This window comes from Cucurbita moschata, unplaced genomic scaffold, assembly GCF_002738365.1.
Source record: "Cucurbita moschata cultivar Rifu unplaced genomic scaffold, Cmos_1.0 Cmo_Scf00016, whole genome shotgun sequence".
Classification (NCBI taxonomy): Eukaryota; Viridiplantae; Streptophyta; class Magnoliopsida; order Cucurbitales; family Cucurbitaceae; genus Cucurbita; species Cucurbita moschata.
Window position 1 is genome coordinate 126,821 of NW_019268532.1, and position 23,917 is coordinate 150,737.

The 23,917-nt window shown below is 38.9% G+C and overlaps 7 protein-coding genes across 11 annotated transcripts in view; 5 read left to right on the top strand and 2 right to left on the bottom strand.

Moving 5' to 3' along the window:
- LOC111454297 overlaps window positions 1-749 on the top strand; it is a 3,191-nt gene extending 2,442 nt beyond the window's left edge. For both annotated transcript variants that reach the window (XM_023095728.1, XM_023095729.1), the window contains 2 exons: window positions 68-214; window positions 290-749. In XM_023095728.1, coding sequence (XP_022951496.1) covers window positions 68-214; window positions 290-667 — 525 coding nt within the window. In that variant the 3' untranslated portion in view covers window positions 668-749. The remainder of the gene's footprint in view (window positions 1-67; window positions 215-289) is intronic.
- Window positions 1-3,900, top strand: part of LOC111454300 (lipase) — a 7,981-nt gene extending 4,081 nt beyond the window's left edge. The window contains exons 2-9 of the mRNA XM_023095733.1: window positions 1,097-1,547; window positions 1,696-1,790; window positions 1,871-1,974; window positions 2,093-2,193; window positions 2,262-2,365; window positions 2,639-3,076; window positions 3,185-3,316; window positions 3,596-3,900. Of these exons, the coding sequence (XP_022951501.1) occupies window positions 1,308-1,547; window positions 1,696-1,790; window positions 1,871-1,974; window positions 2,093-2,193; window positions 2,262-2,365; window positions 2,639-3,076; window positions 3,185-3,316; window positions 3,596-3,755 (1,374 nt within the window). The 5' untranslated portion in view covers window positions 1,097-1,307 and the 3' untranslated portion in view covers window positions 3,756-3,900. The remainder of the gene's footprint in view (window positions 1-1,096; window positions 1,548-1,695; window positions 1,791-1,870; window positions 1,975-2,092; window positions 2,194-2,261; window positions 2,366-2,638; window positions 3,077-3,184; window positions 3,317-3,595) is intronic.
- Window positions 3,901-4,023: 123 nt separating this feature from the next.
- Window positions 4,024-6,669, top strand: LOC111454299 (L-tryptophan--pyruvate aminotransferase 1-like). Its single transcript, XM_023095732.1, has 5 exons — window positions 4,024-4,860; window positions 4,945-5,254; window positions 5,450-5,739; window positions 5,862-6,163; window positions 6,263-6,669. Exons 1-5 carry the CDS (start codon window positions 4,781-4,783, stop codon window positions 6,454-6,456), a joined length of 1,176 nt encoding a protein of 391 aa, XP_022951500.1. The 5' UTR covers window positions 4,024-4,780; the 3' UTR covers window positions 6,457-6,669.
- Window positions 6,670-6,801: 132 nt separating this feature from the next.
- LOC111454670 (protein POOR HOMOLOGOUS SYNAPSIS 1) lies at window positions 6,802-9,779 on the bottom strand. Its single transcript, XM_023096166.1, has 8 exons — window positions 9,460-9,779; window positions 8,785-8,901; window positions 8,589-8,654; window positions 8,390-8,493; window positions 8,098-8,291; window positions 7,965-8,023; window positions 7,779-7,806; window positions 6,802-7,038 (listed from the first exon to the last, which is right to left on the bottom strand). Exons 1-8 carry the CDS (start codon window positions 9,775-9,777, stop codon window positions 6,980-6,982), a joined length of 945 nt encoding a protein of 314 aa, XP_022951934.1. The 5' UTR covers window positions 9,778-9,779; the 3' UTR covers window positions 6,802-6,979.
- A 4,391-nt stretch (window positions 9,780-14,170) lies between these two features.
- On the top strand, window positions 14,171-15,346 carry LOC111454668 (ethylene-responsive transcription factor ESR2-like). Its single transcript, XM_023096165.1, has one exon. It carries the CDS (start codon window positions 14,248-14,250, stop codon window positions 15,217-15,219), a length of 972 nt encoding a protein of 323 aa, XP_022951933.1. The 5' UTR covers window positions 14,171-14,247; the 3' UTR covers window positions 15,220-15,346.
- Window positions 15,347-15,844: 498 nt separating this feature from the next.
- Window positions 15,845-19,302, bottom strand: LOC111454667. 4 transcript variants are annotated; one of them, XM_023096162.1, is made up of 15 exons: window positions 19,135-19,302; window positions 18,756-18,840; window positions 18,554-18,671; window positions 18,237-18,401; window positions 17,937-18,041; window positions 17,666-17,749; window positions 17,488-17,603; window positions 17,274-17,375; window positions 17,073-17,186; window positions 16,935-16,991; window positions 16,788-16,854; window positions 16,647-16,700; window positions 16,497-16,571; window positions 16,373-16,408; window positions 15,845-16,266 (listed from the first exon to the last, which is right to left on the bottom strand). In XM_023096162.1, exons 2-15 carry the CDS (start codon window positions 18,773-18,775, stop codon window positions 16,159-16,161), a joined length of 1,221 nt encoding a protein of 406 aa, XP_022951930.1. In that variant the 5' UTR covers window positions 18,776-18,840; window positions 19,135-19,302; the 3' UTR covers window positions 15,845-16,158. The 4 variants fall into 4 exon arrangements, with proteins under 4 accessions (XP_022951930.1, XP_022951931.1, XP_022951932.1 ...); XM_023096163.1 differs by having other exon boundaries at window positions 18,756-18,848; XM_023096164.1 differs by having other exon boundaries at window positions 18,756-18,859.
- A 357-nt stretch (window positions 19,303-19,659) lies between these two features.
- On the top strand, window positions 19,660-22,581 carry LOC111454513 (probable protein phosphatase 2C 14). Its single transcript, XM_023096009.1, has 6 exons — window positions 19,660-19,888; window positions 20,011-20,111; window positions 20,189-20,359; window positions 20,457-20,627; window positions 20,726-20,905; window positions 21,863-22,581. Exons 1-6 carry the CDS (start codon window positions 19,732-19,734, stop codon window positions 22,358-22,360), a joined length of 1,278 nt encoding a protein of 425 aa, XP_022951777.1. The 5' UTR covers window positions 19,660-19,731; the 3' UTR covers window positions 22,361-22,581.
- Window positions 22,582-23,917: the final 1,336 nt, after the last annotated feature.

Sequence of the window (23,917 nt, forward strand, 5' to 3'; positions counted from 1 at the left end):
AAAAAAAAAAAAAAAAAAAAAAAAGAATTGTGGGGTTGAGATTTGACATTGAGATGAATTGCAACAGTCGGACGCATACCAAGCAACCGGATGTTACAATCTGCTATGCTCGGGGTTTGTCCAAACAAATAACAAAGTGGCCATTGGGGCCACAATATCTCCGACGTCTTCGTTGGATGGCGGTCAATTCGACATCAGCTTGATGGTTTGGAAGGTGGGATTGGACATAATGATGCTAAGGTAGTTGTCCCAATTTGTTAGGCGTCTGATTAACATTTTGGGGGTGTAGGATCCGAAGCATGGAAACTGGTGGCTGGAATTCGGAGCGGGAGTACTGGTGGGATACTGGCCGTCCTTCTTATTCACGCATCTGCAACAGCATGCAACCATGGTGCAGTTCGGGGGAGAGGTGGTGAATTCAAGCCCCTCCGGATTCCACACCAGCACGGAGATGGGAAGTGGGCGCTTCGGCGGGGAGGGATTCGGAAAAGCTTCCTACTTCCGAAAGCTGCAGGTGGTGGATTGGGACAACAGCTTGGTTCCATTAACAAACCTGATGGTATTGGCGGATCATCCGGAGTGCTATGATATTGAAGCAGGGATGAACACCGACTGGGGCAACTACTTTTACTACGGTGGACCTGGGCGAAACCAGAGGTGTCCTTGACACAATTCTTCTTTTTGTTTTTGTTACATCATAAAGTTGTAAATCTTGATTCACCATTTTTACTATAATATCAATATCAGCAGTTTAGACATTACTAATGAGACATTACAAATGAAACATTACATCATTAATAATAAATAAAGGATTGGAATTTGAAAAGATATATTAAAGTTGAAAATGATGAAGGGTTGGGGCATGTATCTTTGTACTGAAGTTGAGATTATATAAACAAAAATAATTACACCCTCTTTCTCAACGGAAAACCCAACTCACTAATTTTACAGAGGAGTAATGGAGGAATAATGATTTTACAGAAGAAGAAGAAGAAGAAGAGAAGAAGAAGAAACACGTGGAGGTATCACCGAAACGCCTTTTTTATGGGTGTGTTTTGATTGGCTAATATTAATATATTTTTATTTGGTGGTCTAAGAGAGCAGGAAAGGAGAGGACAGGACATTCCCCATATATTTGCTGCTTCTGCGGGGTCACTCACATTCGACCACATTTCCACAAGAGTCTTCTTCCTGCCCCTCTCTTCTTTCTTTCTCCCTCTCTTCTTTCTCGTCTCGGGTTGAACAAGAAGGCTCTCCTCTCTTCTGCTTTTTCTTTTTCGATTCAAATCAAAAGCATAGCCATAATCATGATTACCCTCTGGATTCATGCTCTGCTTTTGACGGAGTTATTCTTGACCTCTCTTGTTCATTTGGTGTATGCCTTCTACATTTTTAGCACAGCCGTCGCGGGGGATCTCTCCCAGTTCCTCTTCTCCCCCTCCCCCAAAGTTGCCGTCCATCAGGGATTCCCTGCAACCACAATACCCAATCCCCACGCTCTCCCTCCCATTGTCTTAGTCCATGGAATTTTTGGTTTTGGCCAAGGAGTATGCCTTCCTTCCTTTCTTCTCTCCTTTTGTTTTCTCCCCTCATTCCTTATGCCTCCCTTCCTTTCTTTTCCTTTTCTGCGTTTCCCTTTCTTCTCTCCTTTTGTTTTCTCCCCTCATTCATTATGCCTCCCTTCCATTTCCGCAGAGATTGGGATCTTTATCCTACTTTGCGGGGGCCGAGAAGAAAGACGATAGGGTGCTTGTCCCTGATCTAGGATCCTTAACCAGCATTTATGATAGGTCACCCAATCTTCCACCCCTTTCATTCCCTTTTCCCTTTTCGCTTCTCATTCTCAACCCTTTTCGTTTTCCTTTGCCAGGGCTCGCGAATTGTTCTATTATCTCAAAGGCGGACGAGTCGATTATGGGGAAGAACACAGCAACGCCTATGGCCACTCTCAATTTGGGCGACTTTATGAACCAGGTTTCATATCATATTTAACTCCCTTCTACAACCTAAATTATTACCTCAAAACAATTGCTTCTATAGCACACTAGCAGCCCGGCAGCCCTTATCTTCTGATCCCAAATGGTATTTGCAGGACACTATCCTCAATGGGATGAAGACCATCCTATTCACTTTGTTGGCCATTCTGCCGGAGCGCAGGTCATTCGAGTACTCCAGCAAATGCTCGCCGACAAGGTTAGGGAAACACAGAGTTCAATGGTTGTAGATAATAACACATATCTGAAACCTACTCATTGGTTCAGGCATTCAAGGGGTATGAGAATACCAATGCAAACTGGGTAATAAGCATGACGTCCTTATCAGGAGTATTCAATGGGACTACCAGGACCTACTTGGATGGGATGCAGTAAGTTCCTTACCCACTTTCATCTTTTCCACCAACATAACTTCTTCTTCGTTTTTTATCAACTGTCATATCTTTTTGAAGCTTGTGGCCCAAAAAAGTTTCCTGTCTGTCGCTATTATGACATTATTTTCTCGCCAAGTTTCCAAGTGCTTTGACTGTTTAGAATAGTCACAGATTAGCATCCTGACGTAATATTTTGATCTTGTTAACAGCCAATATGATCAAACTAATCCAATAAACCATTTTAGCCCCTTTCATGTCAACTTGTTCCAGGCCGGAAGATGGGAGATCAATGAAGTCTATATCCCTGCTGCAGTTCTGCCGCCTGGGCGTTATAGTATATGATTGGATTGACATTCCCTGGTTGAGAGCATATTATAACTTTGGGTTTGATCACTTTAACATGTCGTGGAAGAAAATGGGTATTTGGGGTCTTCTTGATTGCCTCATGGGAAATTCGGGTCCGTTTGCGTCTGGAGACTGGATCCTCCCTGATCTTACCATACAGGGTTCCATCCATCTCAACAACCAATTACAGACCTTTCCTAACACGTACTATTTTAACTATGTAACCAAATGTACTAGGAAGATCTTAGGGATCACGGTTCCATCAAGCATATTTAGAATCCATCCCTTGTTTTTTATTAGAGTTCTGCAGATGAGCCAATGGCGCCACCCTTCCGATGTCGCGCCACCTTACAAAGACTACAGGTGTGTGAACAAATAAGTAGCAGGAAAACCCCTTCAACTTTCGTTTTGATTTATGAAAAAGATAATGCATCAGGGCAGCAGAATATAATGGTAGTGGTGCTTGTGCAGAGATGAAGATTGGCAAGACAACGATGGTGCGCTTAACACCATATCCATGACTCACCCACGTTTTCCAGTTGAGCATCCAAGTCGTCATGTCGTAAACGATTCAGATTGTAAACCCCTCGAACCTGGCATCTGGTAAGTTGAAACATCTCAAATTCCTTGCCATTTTCCGTATCCTTATTTGAAACCCAGTTGACAGTCTGGGATGTTGATGTTTAAAGAGGTTTGTATCAAATCATATACACTTTTTCTTGAAATGCATTCCTGATCATCTACAACTTAAGAAGAGACATATTATCATATGCTGCCATCTTCTACTACTTTCAGAAGACGCATTCCAAGTGTTACTCTTTTTTGCGTGGAAATGTGAACACTCGAGCTGAATCTTAATGTCAAGTTTGATTGAAACTGCAGGTACTACAAGATCATTGAAGGTGATCACATAATGTTCATAGTGAATCGGGAGAGAGCAGGAGTTCAATTTGATCTCATATATGATGGCATATTTGAACGTTGTAGAAAACATGTGTTCAGGAAGAACCCTCCAACCTTGCCTAACGAAGCTCACGCATAGGCGCTCTTACTGCTGATCGCAATAGCACTACAGAGTCTACAGCTAGGGAATTCCAACAAGAAGTCATTTGCCTCTTCCTGTAGTTACCCCCCCTCCCTTTTTCCCCTTTCATGTAAATAAAAAGTTTCTACGTTTGTTTTCCTCATTTTCCTTCCCTGGGCCCATCAATTTGCAGTACCAGCCTGAGCTTCTCAAGAGCTCAAAAACAAAACAAAAAACAAAACAGAATTATTCAAACGTAGAACAAAACAATTTAGTAATATCTACGTATTGAAGGCAGATTAGAAGAAGTTCGTTAACTTAGTATCACATGCATCAAAGAAGGATTATAAGAAGTTTGTTCTGACTTCTGATAAGAGAAAAAAAGGGGGGTGGGGAACAGAATCTAAGAGGGCACATGGCAGTGTTGAATGGTTGGTTCAGGAGTGGATAGGGGCACATGGCATGGCATGGCATGGCATGGCATCGCCACTTGGTCGATCAAACCCTTTGTCGCATTTCCATCGACATACCCACTTTAATCGTCTAATTCTGCAACTGCAAATCATATCCACATTCTAATGGGGTTTGTTTAAGAAAGAACACTAGCAATTCGAGCCCAATTCCATCACGGTCCGAACTCTAGTCTGTTTTTTTTAAGGGATGGCCCCGTGTCTTTTGGGCATCCATTTTTGTGAGACCAGCTCTGCCAAACAACTACCGTCAAATCCAAACTTACATTTATTTTATTCTTCCTCATACACACCACAATTATTCAACCGCTTCTAATCATTTTGAACTCTTGCTTTAACCAATATTTACTTCCACCATGTGATTTGATATTGTCTACAGCATTTAAATTCATGGGAATCCATATGCATCGGCTATAAACACTCGGATGAACTATCTATAAATAGCGCACCCAAAAGAAAGGCAGAACACACCAAAAATCCAATAACTCGACCCCACCACTTCGGTTAAGCCGTTGTATTGTTATTTGGAATTGCTCTCTGTGTTCAGAAACAAAAGAAGAAGAAAGATTAAGGATGTGTGGAGCTGAAACAACCAACCATTCCACTGAATCCAATGGCTTCGGAGGCAACCTGTCGCTCATTGATCTTGATCCGTAACCTCCATTACCCTCTTTCTCTCGGTCTTAATTAATCTCACATTTTGTTATTAAATTAATTCTGTTGGCGGTGACTGACAGGGGGAACCCAACCGTGTTCGAGCCATACTGGAGGAGGATGGGAGACAAGTGCAGGGTCGTGATCCCAGGGTGTGAGCTGATGAGCTACAAAGCCGCCACCAAGCCCGGCAAGGTCTGCTGGTTTTTGTTGCCGGAATTGGAGGACGCCATCGTCAGATTGCATCGACTCGTCGGCAACGCCGTGGTCGATGACCGATATATCGTAGTGGGGACCGGTTCCACCCAGCTCTACCAGGCTGCCCTTTATGCTCTGTCTACCCCTGCCTCCCTCAAACCCATTAATGTCGTTTCTGCTGCTCCTTACTACTCGGTCAGAATCAGAGCCTCCCCCACTTTTTATGCACTTTACACATCGCATCGCATCGCATCGCATCGCATCACATCACATATCTATTTCTTCTTCTTCTTTTTCCCTTCGAATTTGTAATTGGATTTACATCATTTCACATCAGCTTGTTGGCGGAATGTAATGTAACTGAATGAATCGTTTACTTTCTTGGAGCAGTGTTATCCAGAAGAAACAGACTACCTGTGCTCGAGGCTTTACAAATGGGCGGGGGATGCCAATGAGTACAACGCTAATAAAAGTGGGCCATTCATAGAAGTGGTCAACTCCCCAAACAACCCAAATGGCAGTTTGCGCGAATCAGTGGTCAAGGATTGCGGCCAAGGCAAGCTCATCCATGACTTGGCCTATTACTGGCCCCAGTTCATGCCCATCAATCGTCCGGCCGATCATGATCTTATGTATTTCACTTTCTCCAAATGCACCGGACATGCTGGCTCCCGCATTGGGTGGGTGTTTATTTACATTTTTATAATTACAATGGACTATGTGTCCCCAACAACACAAGACGAGATCATTCAATTAATGCATCTGATCTCGTATGTCTTTGTTTCTTTCTGTGTCTTTGAAGTTGGGCACTTGTTAAGGACAGAGAGGTGGCCATAAAAATGACAAAATATATAGAGCTCAACTCAATTGGGGTATCAAAAGACTCGCAATTCAGAACAGCAAAGATAATGGAATTGTTGTGCAATGAGCACAAAGAATTTGGGTTGAATTCCTCAAACAACTTCTTTGAGTATGGGAACCGTCTCATGGCCCAAAGATGGGAGAGTTTAAGAGAGGCAATTGGAAGCAGTGATCTCTTTAGTGTTCCCAGCTTTGAACAGCAACACTGCTTTTTTCTTGGACGTCCCACAAAACCATATCCCGGTAAGTCGTCCGAGCTGGATTTAAATTCAGCTTCTAATAATTTGTGTTAAAGGATAAAGATGGTGACATAAAGCATGTTGTTAATGTGAGTTTGAACAGCTTTTGCTTGGTTGAAGTGCAATGAGGAGACTGAGGATTGTGGTAGCTTGCTAAGAAGGTATAACATATTGGGGAGAAATGGGAAGCGTTTTGGAGCTGATGCCAAGTATTTGAGACTAAGCATGCTTAGTAGCGATGATGTTTTTGAGGATTTCTTGGACAGGCTGAACGCCATCCGACTGTTTGAAGAGTGACTACTGAAATTCATTGTCTTTCTGTTTTTGTTTTATGGGTTTGGTCCTAATTTGTATTTGCAACCCCCAGGGCGATGTGAGGGCAATGCCTCTGTCGTCCATGTTTGGTGGTTTAGTTTATCATTCTTCTTATTTGGCAAACCAATCTATATTAATTCTATTATTTCTTAATTCTTGTAGTCAGTACCAATCAATCCACTTGATTTCATCTCATAACCTTCTCGTCCCAAATTAGGACCAACCAATTTTATAATTCCCAATTTTCTTTTTGACCAAATTATATAATATCTAATTTCATCTTTTTTATCTCTTAAGATTTTTCCAAGCATCCTCCAGGGAATCTTAGTTCACAATTGAAACTGGATTCTAATAATAAGAGGCCTATGAGATGTCAAATTAACTCAAATATTCCGTATATAAGTGCAAACTAGAATAATGTGTGTGCGAAAATAATATGGCCGCCGATGGGGGCTAATGGAAAGACATCTTAAGGATTCAAGTATTATGGACATTACCCTGAGAATTACAGCGCCAAATCACCTCCAATTTCGCCGACAATTTTCTCAACTCTGTTCAACATATCTAGCAATCACCAAGAATTTAAACCAACAGATCAGTATTTAATATTACAGTGTATTATATAAGAATAAACAATTTACTTCTCGAATTGGAAATGTATTATTTGAAATTGCATCCCGTTAGTAAAGAAGGCGCATTTCTAGAGATATTGCTATGGTAAGCTAGAGAAATTCCCAGCATTTCCTAACCTTGGCATCTAATCTAATGAAGCTGACATGCACTTCAAAATTATGTTACTGGCTGTTTTAACGTCATCTGATTGTTGAGACGTTGTTGTTTGTGTGTTTTTTTTTTTTTTATTATTATTAATCTTTTAATTTTATTATTTTTGGAACAAATGTCGTGTATTATTGAGCTGACTGAAAAATATACGGGAGAAAAGCCTTAAAATAGGCCCAACACAGCTGATTTTGATAGGTTCCACGGGCCTTAGAAACGAGCCTTAACAGAAAACTAAGCCCAGCCCAAAAGGAAAATAAATCAGATAAAACAAACAAAATGCGTATTCTGAAATTGGACCTCCGGAATGTGTTTCATTTCTATTTCTGGCATTTTCCGTTAAGTATCAGTAATTTTGTTAAGATTTCTGTTGAGTTTAGTTATAACCATAAGCTTAGTCTTTCAGTCTGGTGCAAGATTTCACAGAACTAACTCTACCATCTTGAATCGACTAAAACAGTTCCTAAAATGCAGGGCGTCATGGAAACATTTGCAAGTTTAGACAAGTGTTGATATAAACGTACCTTGAAAGGAAGAATCTTCCATACATTTCTGTCCCAAAAAAAAAAAAAAAAATCAAAAAGATAAAAACCCAACGATGATGATACGAAATGTACAATATTGAGTTCAAGAAAAAATTCAATATTAGATCAAACCATTTAATAGAGGGTATCGCAAAGAAAATTCCATTTGGTAACAATGAAACATACCATGATTTGAGACTTTAGATCATTATCCTTTGTAGCAGATGGTGGCGTCGCAGTTGGACCTTACAACGAAGGGAACTGATCAATAACAATGATTTGAAATATTTTTTGGCTATAAGTTTGTCATGGCATCTACCTTGTTTGACATCTGAACAGTTCGATACCATAGACGTGAAACTGGGTGGCAACGCTGCAAATATGCTTTCTAAGTGGTCAACATGTACATTTTCCTGAGAAGGTGAGTATTTCTCTGCAGTATCTTTTAAGCTCAAAGGCATTTCAGGGGTGTAAGGCTGGAGCACGGTAGAATTGCTCAATTCTTCAGAGAGGCTGGAAACATAAGATACATCAAATCTCTCTCTCTCTCTCTGAGTCTGTGGCTGTAAAAAGAAAATGATGCATTTGATTATTAGATAATTTCCATTTACCTGTCAGACGGCCTATTTGTATTTGAACATAATAACTCAGACGAAATCTGAGATCCAAAATCGCAACTTATTGGTTGTATATCTCTTGCATCCTTCGACATCTCCTGAAACAGGAGAAAAGCACAATAGCAGCAGCTAGCTTTTAGTAGACAAATATCTTCCATTAAACCGTGCCATCAAAGGAATTCATGATAAATACCTTGAGAATGCTCACAAATGAATCAATTTCGCAAGATGTTGAAAATCTTAGGGCAAATTTTTGGATCTGCCAAGAAAAACAGTGCCCTTGTGAGTTGTGGGGTTTAACAACTCAAACTCATCATAAGAAAACTACTTTATTTGAAATTCCGTGGCGCCACAGACAAACAAAATCTGATGAACATATCATGACTTGCCTCGTCAGCTGAATCTCTATAACTTCCGAATATAGTTCTGGTGCCTCTGGGTGGAAAACCAGAGATACAGCACATCTGAGGCCAAGAGAAATGCAGCTTCGAGAGGTAGTGTTCTTCCTACATCAGTATGCAAATAAGACATGATTTATCCATTGCGAAAAACGCATCCAAATAATAGAAATCGTGTCTTAGATTGATACTTTGGACTGTGCTAAACGACTGAACTCAGTATAAGGTGCTGCATTTGATTTGCCAGAGGAAGCATAATTCACAAAGTAGGATATCTCACCTTCCATAGTATTTGGTGTTGTATAATAAATGAACTACAGGTTAAAGCGTATATAATGAGGTCAAGATGCAGCCTCGAAGGTAATCATCCATGCAGGGAGGTTAAGGGGGGGAAACGGAAGAAATCAAACAAGAGACCAACTCCTTAAGCGGAAATTAGAACATGATCAGGTTGATTTCAGGAACATTAATAAGAAACTGCATGAATTAAAGCAATGGCTAAAGAAATGTAATAGGAAATTCATAAAATGCGGTAAGGACACGATTCGAGGAATCTGAAGAAGCGAGTGTATAATATTCAGCGAAGCAAGCATTTAGTCTCCGACAAATTTACCGGCACATACAGATTACGAGTTGAACTTGGAGAGGAGTGAAAAAAGAACTCACGAGGATTTTATCTCGAAAGCGTACGGCAAGAATCAAATCAGATGCGGAGCAATGGTGAAGGAGCTGCAGGACAGCCGTGGAAGAGGAAGAGATCCATGTGCCTCGAGGAGGGCGGTGTCGGGCATTAAGAAGGAGAGGACGGAGGTTGGTGTTGGTGTTGGTGTTGGTGTTGGTGTCGGTGTCGGTGTCGTTGGATGTAGATGTGGTGCTTGGATAGCAAACGAAGCGAGAAAATTGAACTTCCCATTGGTCTCTAATGGCAGCAAATGGCATCTCCGGTTCCTCTTTGCTCTGTTCCCCGCCTTCAAATCCCGCCATTCTTTTCCCTCCCAACAATCCCTCTCCTGCTTTAGAAAATCGCCAATCATATTTATAGTCACGCTAAATTACAAATTTATTCTTTTAATTTTTTAAATTATAAACTTCCAAACATTTTAAAATTCATTCAAATTTAGAGTATGATTAAACCTAAAAAAGCATTAATTTTATTATTATTAATTATGAAACATTTATATTTATTGTTATGACGTTGATTGACTCAAATAACTTGGCCAGATTGCTCCCCTCCCTCTTCATTGTCTCATCATTTTCTCCTTCAGTGAAATCTCTCATTCTATTGAAATGAAATTGGTTATTATACAGCATTATAGAATCAAATCAGATATAACTAAATCAAATCTAATCCTAACGAGTCCAAAGCGGATATTAAGGTGGTATTCAGAACTCTGGTTCATGAAAGAAAGGGGCTTCAGGAAAGACTCGGATCAATTCTTTTATGAACCACAACATCAGGTAGCATATGATAAGATATATCAAAATAAGCTGGGACCCATATTGTGCGGCAGACGAACAAAGCAACCAAACCAATCAAAAGTTGAATTGTTAGACACAGCTCATGCAGATTATGTGTAAGCAGCTGAGTGGCATGCTTCATCATTATCCAATGAAAAACATATGGAAAAACACTTTGTAATCTACGTTATTATATAGTTTTAAAATCATTGGTGAGCCTCGATTTCATCCCCCACACCCTTGCGCCGAGGTGGCCGCCCATTATAAAAATTCTTTACAACCGTGCTCAATTTGGGGCATCGGTATTGTTCATGAGTAGTAGTCCTACACCAACTATGCTGAAGAGTTGTCTTCCATATTTGGGGTCACCCGATTGTCTGGACAATAATGACACAAAAAGCAAAGAATTGGAAGGGCAAGACAAAATGAATAGCCCTTCACTGGATTGTACGTTAGAATTGAAGCAGATTTTGGTGAGAGTGGTCCATGCGGGAGGCAAAGTGGAGCATTATCCCAATGCAGTTATCGCCGCTAGGGTGCTGGAAAAGCTGCCGGCGGGGAAGTGGCTGGCACGCCCTGAAGTTTTCAGGCAGCCACACGAGTCCATCATAAGGGCGGAAGAATATCTAGTGCCAGGCCACAAATACTATGTAGTTCCTTTGTCGACCATAAAAAAACTGAAGAGAAAGCACAACAAGATGAGCGGAGGGACGCAAGAAGAGATGAGTTCCGATGTGTCGGCTGTGGTGGAAGCCAGAGATTACGAGAGTAGAGAATCAGAATGCATGGATGACTCGTTTTCTTCTGCAAGAGATTTCTACGTAAGGAAGGTGAAGAAGTGGACACCCACATCAAATGGGCACGCACGTGGATCAAGCAGAAGGGGTGGGCGGATGTCGGTACCACACGCGAAGCCAAAACCCTGCTCTGGATACACATGGGAGCCTGGGCTTACTTCCATACAAGAGCTCTCTCCCTGACACCTCTCCCTTCCCCTTCCAACAAATCCCGAAATCCCCTTCCCCTTCCAACAAATCCCGAAATCCCCTTCCCCTTCCAACAAATCCCCCTCCCCTTCCTTCCCCTTCCAACAAATCCCCTTCCCCTTCCAACAAATCCCCCTCCCCTTCCTTCCCCTTCCAACAAATCCCCTTCCCCTTCCAACAAATCCCCTTCCAACAAATCCCCCTCCCCTTCCTTCCCCTTCCAACAAATCTCACGCAATAATGGATAAGCTTTTAAACCAACTTTAATCTCTTCTTAGCAATCTCTCTCGCTTAATTTAATCTCTTTTTGTTTCCTCCGTGTAATCTTAATCTTACATACATTAAAAATTAGCCTCATTTTTTTTTAAAAAATCTAATTTGTGGGCAAGGCACATTAATTGCTTATTTATAAAATGACCCAGTTATATGTATACATGATGGTACGTAAACTCATTTAATTCGTGTTTACACCTTATGCATAAAATATATAGAGTATTGATATAGTTTATAAAAAAAAATGTATTCATACAGTGTAATGGGGTATTAATATCGCCAACCTCTATAATTCAAATAATTGTTTGCTTTGTTAGTATGAAAAAGAAAAAAAGGAGTGCATTATTGAGTTAAAGGGACAGTACCTTGCAACTGTGAGGAAGTTGAGGATTTAAATTGTATTTATAATGTATTGGGACCAACTATGGTTATTATTCTACTAAAAATATATACCCAATATTGTATTATTCAAAATTTACACCCATTTCAATACAAAATTCAACCTTAAAATTTATTATTACACTTAATTAACCTATAGTAGAGTAGTAGAGTAGTAGAGTCGTATGAGTATAATAAATTAAGTAGCTTCGAAAAAGGGTTTGAAAAACTTGATTTTAATTCGTTTTCGTCAATCTATATGGTTTATAGATTTAGAAGAGGGTTATATAGATTTAGAAGAGGGCATTAACAAAAGTTAATAGTAAGCATTATTGAATACACAAACATAGAGTAGTAGTAGAGTAGTAGCAGGCATATATTTATCGTGTGTAAATACAGCTTTAACCATCCCATGGGTGCCAAAAAGCTTGAAATTAATTTAATTTAATTTAATATGCACACTTTCTTGGAAACTACAAGCGAGGCAAAAGGAAGTGAGAAATGAATGGAGACAGATAGGAGGATGGGGGTTAAAAAGTAAAAAACATAATAATAAAAAGAAAAGTAAATTGGAGCTTACTAACCTTTAATGTCCATTCAATATAATAAAACGGAGGAAAGAGGAGAATTTAATAGCGAATACATGCATGGGGGGTTCAAACAATGGGACATCGCCACGTGTAACCCCATTTACATTTCCCTAAATACATTCCCACCCTTTTAATTTGTATTCAAGTACCTACCTGTCACACAAATACATAAATGAATAAATAATAGTGAAAATTTTTACTACTCTACTTTATTTTGTTACAGCGCACCAGAAGGCTATCTTTCCTTTATATTAACTTATAATATCATGATGAGTATAATACATTATAAAAATGTCAAAAGGTTACAAGTCCATAAAATTATGTTATAACTGTTAAGTATTAAATTATAATCACAATTTTTTTTAAAATTCAATTGCATTATTGTGTGTGGGAATAATTATTGTTGTTTTTTTTTTCTTTAGAGTACCCAAATAGTTAATACTTATACGTATTAATATTAAATTAAAGGTTTGCATGATAAGTAAGGCTTTGTAGCTTCACTAACTGTGGCGTACCTATTAATTCTTTTTATTAATTGTCATTTATGAGATTTGAAATTAGTTAAAAACAGAAGAAAAATATTAAAATATATATATTTGTACCTGTAATGGGGCATGGATATTGCGAAGCTCTATAATTCCAATAATTGTTTGCTTTGTTTGGGCGAAGAAAGGAGTGCATTATTGAATTGAAAACAAAATAATTTGGATTGTATTTATAATGTATTGGGGCCAACTAGGGTATTGGTTGTATTTATAATATTATGTTATTCAATTCATATCAATTTCTATTACAAAATTCAACCTTAAAATTTTTAAATCAATAAATGTTTTATTGCAATTTAACGTATAATCGAGTATAATAAATTATGAATTATATGGGAAATGAAAATTAATAATAGTAATAAAAGCATTTAATGGAATGAAAGAGATGAATTGATGAGAAGGAAGAAGGGTTCATAAATATAATAAATATTCATTTTTTTTTTTTTTTCTCTCCGTTGCAATTTGTTTCCCTTAATATTTTATTGTCCGTCCTCTTTTAATTTGCCGTCTCCTTCCTTCTCTGCCTTTCAATTTTTATATGTATATATTTTACTATTATTGCACTTCATCTTTACTCAAATTAATTGTATTTATGACTATATAATTTTTATTTACAAGGACGAAAATGCATATACTAATCCATTTTCTGTTACGTAAAAAATAATTCTACAAATTGGTAATATCGGTTAGACGAACACGACTCTCCATAATGATATGATATTGTCCCCTTTGAGCATAAGCTCTCGTGGCTTTGCTTTGGGCTTTCCCATACAAAGATATGTTAACAAATTAATGGATACCTATTTGATATTTAACTATATATGTAATTTTATTGCTCATTACATGCATTTACATAAAGTATTTTAATGCATTTAAAAGTATAAAATGTTTATTTATATATTTAAATAGAAAACTTGATGGACATCTCAAAATTCCAAATAATCCATTTTTAAATGAATTAAAAATCTTTTTAATACGCATTAAAATAAGAAATTTGTTTAGTTGGCTGAAATTTCTAATTTTGGTTGTATACCATGCATGAATTTTTAAAATCAACAAATTCCCTTCCCGGACCCACACGCCTCTGCTCCTACTATAAATAAACCCCAAACACAGCCACACCAAACACAACATACCATCTGGAAGGCTTCTTCAGGCGCATAAACGGATTGGCCATGTCCCTCCACTCTCAACTCATATAACAATCTCTTCCTCCACTACCAAATGAAGTGCAACGCCACCGCTACTACCGCCGCCACTACCACCACCACCACCGCCGCCGCCAACATTCTCAAGCGAACTCTCCGAGACCACAACTCCACTGGCACAATGAGATACCGCGGAGTTCGGCGCAGGCCATGGGGCCGTTACGCCGCCGAGATTCGAGACCCTCAGTCCAAAGAAAGAAGATGGCTGGGGACGTTCGACACTGCTGAGGAAGCCGCACGTGCCTACGACTGCGCCGCACGCTCCATGCGTGGCCTGAAGGCTCGCACCAATTTCGTTTACCCTTCTTCGCCGCCGCCGCCGCCTCACTCCCTCTCCGATTATCCAATCCCTCACTTCAATTTACCTAAACAATCCCACCCCTCTCTGTCCCGTCACCTGGGTGTGAACTCCTCCAATTGGCCCAGTTTTTGCACTCCTAATCGTGGGTCGGAGTTTGTGTGGTCCGGTTCACACAAGATTAACACCGCTTCTCCCACTCTGGACATGCTTCTCCTTCGCGATTTCCTCAACTTCCCTTCTTCCAATTCCAGCCTCAACCCAGGTTCCATTAATTGTACCACTCCAGTAATATCCAAGTCTTTGGGTGACCCCCTTCACCAAAACTACTCCAGCTCCGAGTTTCTCCCCAAGGAGGACTCCCCGGATTCGGGGTTGTTAGAGGAGATAATTCACGGCTTCTTCCCCAAATCCCATTCCAATTCTTCCACTCCCACCACTAATTTCAACTCCGACTTGTCCCTTGATGCCTTCAAAAATGACAATAACTCCGCTAACAATGTGGATGATTTGGATAACTTGGATTACCCGGACTCTATTCACCACATCCTGGACAACTTCAACGCCGCCTTTAATCCACCACCTCAGCTTGGGCTGCCTCATGGGCATCCTCAGAATTTGATTCTGGATGATATTTTCCACTGCCCGGAACTCTTAAATCTATATGCACCACAACTCGAAAACGCTTGACCTCATCACAACATTAAACCTTAACGTCGTTGGCAGCTTTTCCACATTATTATTATTATTATTATTATTATTATATTTTTTTTTTCCTTTCTTACCTAGCTTCGTCTCATTTCTGTAATGCTGCCTATAATTTGTTTTCATCAGTATAAAAATGAATAATAATATTTATATATTCTCATTTGGCAGAAAATAAAAAGTTATTTTTTGCATGGCATGCATGAATGGCGTATAATAAAGTGGCACATAATCATTATTACTACATTTAATTAGGTCGGAGTAAATGAATCCTCATCGCGAAATTAGGAGTAATTGAACCTTAATATATGTGAAACACTATTAATGAGAGAAGGCGAAGGAAGGAAAAATAATAATGGGGGAGAGTTGTTGGTAGGAAGACGTTGCATTGATGGGGGGGAAATAATAAAAGGGTTGGGAAGGAGAGTAAAAGAAAAACAAATATGAAGCGTATGAAGTATAACGCTTCATTTAATACTAGATTTGGATGTGAACGTGCATCAATTTTGTTGTTGCATTTATGCCTATAAAGCTTTCATTTAAATTCCCCCTCTCTTTGTAATAATGAAATGAAGCCATGTTATAGTCTCACAGCTGGGAAGCTTCGAGGTACCAAAACAAACAATAGTCTCACATATTTCAGAACCAACCGAGTCATTCAAATCAGAACTGAGAGGCTGCATATGGCTACACTAACTATCACTTCCTTACAGTTCAGATCTCCCATCAACTACATTCCACAAGCCTTTCAGAATTGAATTCTATGTAATAGTGTTACAAAATGAATTGTACAAATAAAAAATTGATCCAAGTAATGACTCAACAACTTGCCTCTCCCATATCAGTGAACTTAAATTTTGAGCTAGACTACGTGTTGTATCGTACAACTCTAATGGCTATCGGCTTTGTTCTCTAATGGATTACTTAAGGTGAAGGGATGATCCCATCCTCAACATCACTCAAGTATGCATTCTCCGCAGCTACCCACCGACTCTGAAGCATTGTCCATTCTCTTCTACACCGTTCACTCACCTATCAAAATTCCCATAACATATCACTACATGCATACAATTGTAAACAACAGTGAAGATGATGATGAGATTTTGTTGGTTGACATAAACAAATTCACATCACATACCCCTACCCATGCTGCCTTTCCATTTTTTGATTCTCCCTAGCGGAAAAGTAAAATGAGGAGGTAGTTAGCAGCTAAATCTTCTACTCTGCAAACTCAACTGTTAGCAACCAATTATTTCCTTTACCTGGCTTCCAAGCGAAGGCAGCCCTTGGTGAACAATCCACTGGGCATCTATAACCCCAATTTTTTCATGTGCAGGCTGTTTGTAAAGAAATCAAGGTTAATGATGCTGTTCGAAGCAAATAAGAAGACGAGACGAAGTTAGGCTACTCACATCCACGCATCTTCTAAGGAGGAAATCAAGACCCCATCCATGGACTAGATCATTCTAAACCAAAAACCAAAATACATCAGTGGAAGAAGATGAGGAACTCTATTGGGATCATTTGAAAAAAGGGCAGAAACCAGCTGAAACCTGTAACATATACCAAACACAACGCCATGCCTCACGGGAAAAAACTGGAGCCATGATCTCAACAAAACTGCATTGTAAATGTTGTATATAAGAAAAGAAACCTACAACTTCTGGAATCAGATCATTCAAAGTAGTAGCATATTTTACCTAGAACAGGGAGGCAAATGAGGATCAATGCACCATCCTGGTCTTTCGTCAGTCTCTCTGAACCAAATTCAATATAATTAATATAATTATTCTGAACTGATGGAAAAAAGTTGAATCTCAAACTCCTAGTACTCTTACTTGTGAACTTCACTTCCATCTCTTCTCCTTGTCATTCGCCACGTTAAACCTTTACTTGGTTGAAGACCAGGCTGTGAAATTTCTAATCCATACTTCTTTACTAGCTTTATATATCTGAATTCAATTATTTAGTGTTAGCTAAGACACGAGATAGGAGTAGGGCACACAAAATATATTCAATCCAAAGCATGGCAAACTCACTCTTCCGCATCGAAATGATCCAATCCAAGGTCTTCATCCCAAATAAAAATGTAGTCAAATGGTGCAACAATGTCAGGATGCAAAAATCGTTTGGCATACCACCTTGGCAGAATTTCAGAAAACTAAATTTAAAACACAATATACATCATCCAGAATATGAACTAAGTTCCCTAATAAAAACCAGTATGAAAAAGAATTGGTAATGACTCCTTACCACTTGGCCTGCTTACGAGCACTAACATGAATGGCTCGCTTAGACCATTCAAATTCATCCCATTCTGATGTTCGTCCATCGTAATGAAAGAGAAGGATAACAAATTGATCTGAAAACTGTTGAGAAGCATAATTAATCTCACAAATATATACACACACACAAACACTCATATACAGACCTTTCTGACTGCTCTATCAATATTGTATCTTTGATTGTAACCCACGGTAAAAGCTACAAGGTACTGCGGCTTGGTGATCAGGTCCTGCAAATGTCATTTTGATCAGTCTTTTTAACTTTAAAATACTACGCTAAGTAGTATCTTAAAACAACCCCATTATGTGATCCGAATTCCTAACGATAGCAAAGGTATAGGACATTAGCATTAAACAGCTATTATTAGCAAATTAGGTCACATAAACTTCATCTTCATAATTCGGTAGTATACACACCTCACTAGGATTGCCCCACAGCCTACGTGCATACAAATCTGATTCAGAAGAGACGATTTTTGGAGGTAAACTTTCTGCACCTCGGGGATTTGATGGGGCCCAAATCTGCAAACAAAATTGAAATGATATGCATTTGAATAATTTCACTCAACACACCACATGTTAGTCTCATCGGTGTCCATATCTTCGTTAAAATTCTTTCAGAAAAGGACAAGACTAGATTTACAAAATACATCATGTAATATTTTATTCAAAAGGCATGTCAAGTGATGGAGATTTTGTTAAGAGTTACGGAATGACCTTTGATGTTCCATTCAATATCCGTGTTTGGTTTGAGTTGCTATGACTATTCTTCACAAGGGGCCGACCATCAAGAAATAACTCCCTGGAGCGGTCTGAGCTTCTTGATCTTCCATTAAGATATGCGAGACCAACAGTCGGAAAAATATTGGAGGGAAGATTTAGCTGCCAAATTAACAACACATATAATTGCATCCACCAAAAAGAAAGAAAGAAAGAAAGAAAGAAACAGGGCACTGCTAGAACGTAGACAGAAGGGGTGAAAAACAGTAGTAAAAGCATTTATTCCTAAAGAGGGGGAGGGCAAGTGGTGATACTTTAGTTAATGAAAGCACGGGAAATGACAATCCAATGGAGCAGCCAACTACTACTCCCACAAATGCCGCAACAATAAGCTTCATGGTCATGGCGTCGTTGGGTACTCTACTGGCGGGACTACAACCAAAAAGGGGCAAATTCCATTAATAAGCTTCATACTCGATAAAACAATCTCTAAGAAGAAAAGATAGAATTATAGACCTTCGCAACGGATTGCCCATATTAACATCCAAACCTCAATCCTGGATTTAGAGTATAGCAGGCCCAAATTGACATCAGACTCTATCTGCAAAACTGACGAACAACTTCAATCGGTATCCAATTGTTGAAACCGCCATTTGGTTCCAACCAGAAAAGTCAACCCCCAAAACGAAGGAAATACAGAAATAATGAGTAAATAATGTTGGTAAAGAATTGGAAGTTCAAAACTAAAGATTCCCACTGGTTCAGCTAAGCGAAGACTTCAAAATTTAGGGAAAAGTAGAAAACGAAGCATAGAGAGACGATGAAGGAGGTGAAAGGGAAAATAGAAGAAAAAGAAGAGATGAAAGAGAGAAGTAAGTGAAAAGGTTAGAGTAACCGAGAGTAAGAAACGCAGACGAAGGGAGCAAGATCTGGAAGAACTAAGAAGTGGATCGCGTTGAAATCTTGAAGGCTCACAGATCCGGTTGGCTTCTCAGTTTCAACCACGGCCTTTCTTCGAAACCCCAATGTGTACAGTCAACCAGGTCTTCGCACCGTAACTGCCTAACTGGGTTCTTACATTTTTCATTAATTTATGATTAATTGACTTCTTAAATTACACCTCCTAATTAATTACAAACTTTTAAATATTTTTTTTTTTAACTTTCTTAAAAAGTTAATAATAAATTTAGTCCATCATATCATTTTTAACTGTCACGAGAATAGGCCAAAAAAAAAAAAAAAGTAAAATTGATAGTAATTTTTTTTAAAAAAAGCATATAATTAAAATCTAAGTCATATGAACTTTAAAAGAAAAAAAAGGAAATTGAGCGATTAAATTGGAAAGGTGATTTAATATTCGTCCCAACGGACAACGCGTGAATGAAGTGTGTGTGTGTGTGTGTGTGTGTGTTTCAGTATTTAATCTGTTGGCCTCACATTCTTCTTCATAGCCGTTGCAGTAATCCTCTTTCGAAAACAGTCGAGCAAGAAGATGAGGGACCAAACCTCTGGCTTGCGATTTAACGACTCCTCTTGTTGCTTGAAGCGGAAAAGACCTCCCAAGATTGAGATCCCTAACGTCTTACGAGAGATTCAAGCCGGAAAACTTGAAGGAACCACTCCCCGAACCGATTCCCTCTCCTCCCCTGGTAATGGCCAACTTCAAATACTCTGTTCACACCTAAGCTTTTTCGTTTTTTTTTCTTCTTTTTCGTTGTGTGGAGAATTAGGATATTCCCGTCTGAGTCATGAGCTAAATTGTTGTTTGCAGACTTTGCGGATCATGTAGGGGTTTTCTCCGTCAAGGGCAAGAAGAGGTTCATGGAAGACACTCACAGGATCATTTCTTGCATGAAAGGCCACTTCAATGATGTAATGGACCTTTCATTTCTCTTAAAATACTAACACCTTAATTTACTTCTGTCATGAATCGTCTTTTATTTTTGTAGGCCTTTTTTGGCGTTTATGATGGCCATGGAGGCAGGAAGGCAGCCAAATTTGTTGCAGAAAATTTGCACAAGAACATACTTGAAGTGGTGGCCAATTGCACGGAATCTGCACAGAAGGAGGAAGCAATTAAAGCTGCTTTCTTGAAAACGGACGGGGACTTCTTGAATCTGGTAATTTGCAAATGGAGCTACATTTTCTCCTCACGTTGCAATTTCTTGTCTATCTAGAACTACTGTCTTTATAAAAAAAAATTCCTTAATTTTCTAGGGTTTAGGCAGTGGTGTCTGCTGTGTCACAGCTCTGATACAAGGAGAAGAACTTGTTGTTTCCAATTTGGGAGATTGTAGGGCTGTTCTTTCTAGAGGAGGAGTAGCTGAAGCAGTCACAAAAGACCATAGAGTTGAACAGGAGGATGAAAGGAAACGAATAGAGAACAAGGTACATATAATATAGTGTGTATAAAAGGTTACATAATGAACTTGATTCTCATGGGTACATATGATGGTGATGGTAGAGAACTCTAAATTGTGATGCAGGGTGGATACGTTGAGATTCACAGGGGGGCATGGAGAGTTCATGGAGTTCTTTCTGTTTCTAGAAGCATTGGAGATGCTCATTTGAAGGACTGGGTACTGGCAGAGCCTGATTCAAAGGTCCTACTTCTTAGTGAAGACATGGAATTTCTTGTTCTAGCCACTGATGGATTATGGGAAAAGGTATGGATGAGTTTCCTTCATTTTCTGAAAATAAATATTGCGTTCTTACAGAAGATTGGAAAATACATTAATTTGGAATAAAATTTTTAAATTTTTGATTGTTCTGAATGAAGTTCTTCTTAAAAGATGATTCATTAAATGAAGTACGAAATCTTTTCCAGTGCCGAGTTTAAGAGAGAATCAATTTGAAAAAAACCAAACAAGTTGAAATCAGCTCTTCAAAAGATGATTTGAAAGAATCCTATATAAAAGAAAACCAAAGAAGTTGAATTATCTCTTCAATAGTTCATATCCGATATGTTGTAGTCAAATCATCTTTTGGCAAGACCTGTATTAGGAAGTAGTTTTGAAACTGATTGTTTGCAAAATAACTTTTTAATAGAAACTATTAAAGCAATGTATATGTACTCACATATATACGCATCTGTACTTGGTCCCCTTATCTTTCAGTGATATTCAGCTAAATGTATCACGTGAGAGTACTCTGTGGACCATATGTTAAAGTAGTCAAGTAGGTTGAGTTATTAGGGAAGCATAACATAATGAACTCCTGACCTGAGATGATAATGAGATACTAAATTAGGAGAGCAGCTGATTGACCTTCACAAGTTAACTTACCTGCAGTAAAACCTGCGTCCTTGGGACATTAACAGGGAATAAACTTGAACATAAAGATGAAATAGATGCGAGTCTTAAGTAATCTGTCAAGTTGAATCACTTCATTTCTACATGGGGAGTTGTTCAGTAGTGGGTTAACCTGCTCAAAAAGGAAACTGATTTTTGAATATCAAATCAATCAGAGGACAGACGATTTTTGTTGCTTTGGTAATTGACATAAACTTTGAAGTTGACATAATTTTCATAGGTTGGGAACCAAGAGACTGTTGATGTTGTGACAGATGGTTTGTGTTGTTTTGGCAATTGATATTAACTTTGAAGTGGTCAAAATTTTCATAGGTTGGGAACCAAGAGACCGTTGATGTCGTGACACGACTGAGGTTGATGGATAAAAGTTTTGGGCTACCAAAATGTTCCTTGAGAAGTACTAGCCATGCCCATTGCTCTGTGAACCCAAGTCCATCAAAACTGCGGAGAGTTTCTTTGGTCACGCAACCGAAAGGAGGGGGGATGGACCAATCTCCGATCTGTGACAAGGCAATGGATAGCTCTGAAGAAGCTGAATATGACTATTCTTGTGAAATTGAAAGTCCTAGAACAAAATCAAGGAGAATATCGTTGGTCAGACATAAAAAGATGAAGACAGAATCTTCACCTAAGGAGAATAATGATAGCTATAGGAAGAGACCCACTTCCAGTAGACTTGTGGCTGCTTGTAAGGAACTTGTAGATCTAGCTCTAAGTAGAGGTAGCCTGGATGACATTACCGTAATAATTGTCGACTTAAGCCACTTTAGGTGCGAGAGTCGGTCTGAGAATGTTCGTAAGTTTGTTTGATCTGGCGTTATCAAAGGATAATAGATAACCCATTGCATTGATAGCCAGAAAAACTTGTACGGAAAGCAGATCTGTGTATTTCATTTCAGTTATCCAAGTATGGAACCGGGTAGATTCTGATTTTTTCTACTATCAAGTAAATGTCCCCCCTTGTTTTGTTCTACGCACTCTTAGGTTCTCAAGACCCTTTTGTTTATATATATTTTTTCAATCTTGAGCCATTTTGAAAATTGTTGGATGATGATGGTGCCAACATAATAATTTGAACTTGGTTATTGTCACACACAATGATTCTCAAGGCATTCGGATATAGGGAAGTTGAAGCTGCTGGTAATTTTTTTCGGTTTGTCTGTGTATGCTTCATGTTCAGCTTCAGACAAGTGGGGTTATGCTTCATTGTTTTATACCTTCAAAGTAATCCTAGTTGTTGTTACTCATAAAGTGAATACTGACGCTGGACCATTTCCTTTGCCACCTAAACTACAGTGATCTTTATATATCTCCACATTATGTATATTTCAGATTCCTTGCCAAGTCACTTTTCCCAACAGTTCCACTGCAAAGTGGAGGAGAAACCCAGGTGAAAAATACAAATCTCGAACACATTAAATTATAGATAAACACTGCCCACATAGTAAACCTACTTTTTTACCTCACTCACTCACTCACTCACTCACTCACTCACATGGTTGAGGGATTTTCTGTTGCCCCTCCCTTTTTTGAGGGATTTTCACATTGGATGAAATGGGATTTGTCTTGTTTTTACCGTGCATGACAAAAGTTCTGATTTATGGAAATGGGAGGCGTTAATGACCATTATTGAGGCCAAATCAGTTGTACAGCAGAATAAATAGTTTTATTTCTGTAGTCGTCTATCTTTTCCTTTCCACATGGAAATGCTCAACACAGCTTACAGAAGGTATTTTTCCATTATAAAATGCGTCCAGTTCCTTCTTCCTCGTCCCTACCTTTCCACATTCTGAGCTGCCAGTTCAGATAATGAGTTCTTTCCGCTTGCTAATCACAAACTGCCAAGAACTTCCTTGTCAGCATATTCATGAAGTAGATCTCTGAGATGGTGGCAATGAATATGTTAGTTCTGATCCTCTCTCTCCCTCTGCCTTCTTCTTTCTGCTTTCTACTGTGATCATCTTTAGCTAGTTTAGACAAACTCCATTTTCAACTTCCAAGCACAATCAGCTTTCTTGGATTCGTACCAAGCCATGCATGACTCCATCGGAATTCCTGCTTGCTTCTCATATGGGGAGAGGCCAAGTAATGATCCAGCTTCAGTAATCAGGTCAGGTCAGAGTGTGTTTATGTCAGTATATCAAACAAAGATCGTTGGTCAGTGTCGTCTCATCACAGTCACTTGGTGTAAGAATCTGTTACTTCATGGTCTTTCCATCTGTGTTCAAGGACCAGAAGGAAACCAGCAATATCAGTGTAAGGTTGAGATGAAACCATGGTACTTGTAACGTCCAAAAAAAAAAAAAAAAAAAAAAAAAAAAAAAAAAAAAAAAAAAAAAAAAAAAAAAAAAAAAAAAAAAAAAAAAA

What these genes read in the sequence shown, in the direction of transcription:
- LOC111454299 (XM_023095732.1), top strand. Translation starts at nt 4,781, where the DNA reads ATGTGTGGAGCTGAAACAACCAACCATTCCACTGAATCCAATGGCTTC. An exon ending in CATGCTGGCTCCCGCATTGG is followed by an intron (nt 5,740 to 5,861) that starts GTGGGTGTTTAT and finishes GTGTCTTTGAAG; the next exon opens with TTGGGCACTTGTTAAGGACA. An exon ending in TCCCACAAAACCATATCCCG is followed by an intron (nt 6,164 to 6,262) that starts GTAAGTCGTCCG and finishes GAGTTTGAACAG; the next exon opens with CTTTTGCTTGGTTGAAGTGC.
- LOC111454670 (XM_023096166.1), bottom strand. Translation starts at nt 9,777, where the DNA reads ATGGCGGGATTTGAAGGCGGGGAACAGAGCAAAGAGGAACCGGAGATG. An exon ending in ATAGAGATTCAGCTGACGAG is followed by an intron (nt 8,655 to 8,784) that starts GCAAGTCATGAT and finishes TTTTCTTGGCAG; the next exon opens with ATCCAAAAATTTGCCCTAAG. An exon ending in CATTTGTGAGCATTCTCAAG is followed by an intron (nt 8,494 to 8,588) that starts GTATTTATCATG and finishes CTCCTGTTTCAG; the next exon opens with GAGATGTCGAAGGATGCAAG.
- LOC111454668 (XM_023096165.1), top strand. Translation starts at nt 14,248, where the DNA reads ATGAAGTGCAACGCCACCGCTACTACCGCCGCCACTACCACCACCACC.
- LOC111454667 (XM_023096162.1), bottom strand. Translation starts at nt 18,775, where the DNA reads ATGGGCAATCCGTTGCGAAG. An exon ending in TATTGAATGGAACATCAAAG is followed by an intron (nt 18,042 to 18,236) that starts GTCATTCCGTAA and finishes TTTTGTTTGCAG; the next exon opens with ATTTGGGCCCCATCAAATCC. An exon ending in GATCATTTCGATGCGGAAGA is followed by an intron (nt 17,187 to 17,273) that starts GTGAGTTTGCCA and finishes AATTGAATTCAG; the next exon opens with ATATATAAAGCTAGTAAAGA.
- LOC111454513 (XM_023096009.1), top strand. Translation starts at nt 19,732, where the DNA reads ATGAGGGACCAAACCTCTGGCTTGCGATTTAACGACTCCTCTTGTTGC. An exon ending in TGAAAGGCCACTTCAATGAT is followed by an intron (nt 20,112 to 20,188) that starts GTAATGGACCTT and finishes TTATTTTTGTAG; the next exon opens with GCCTTTTTTGGCGTTTATGA. An exon ending in CTGATGGATTATGGGAAAAG is followed by an intron (nt 20,906 to 21,862) that starts GTATGGATGAGT and finishes AAATTTTCATAG; the next exon opens with GTTGGGAACCAAGAGACCGT.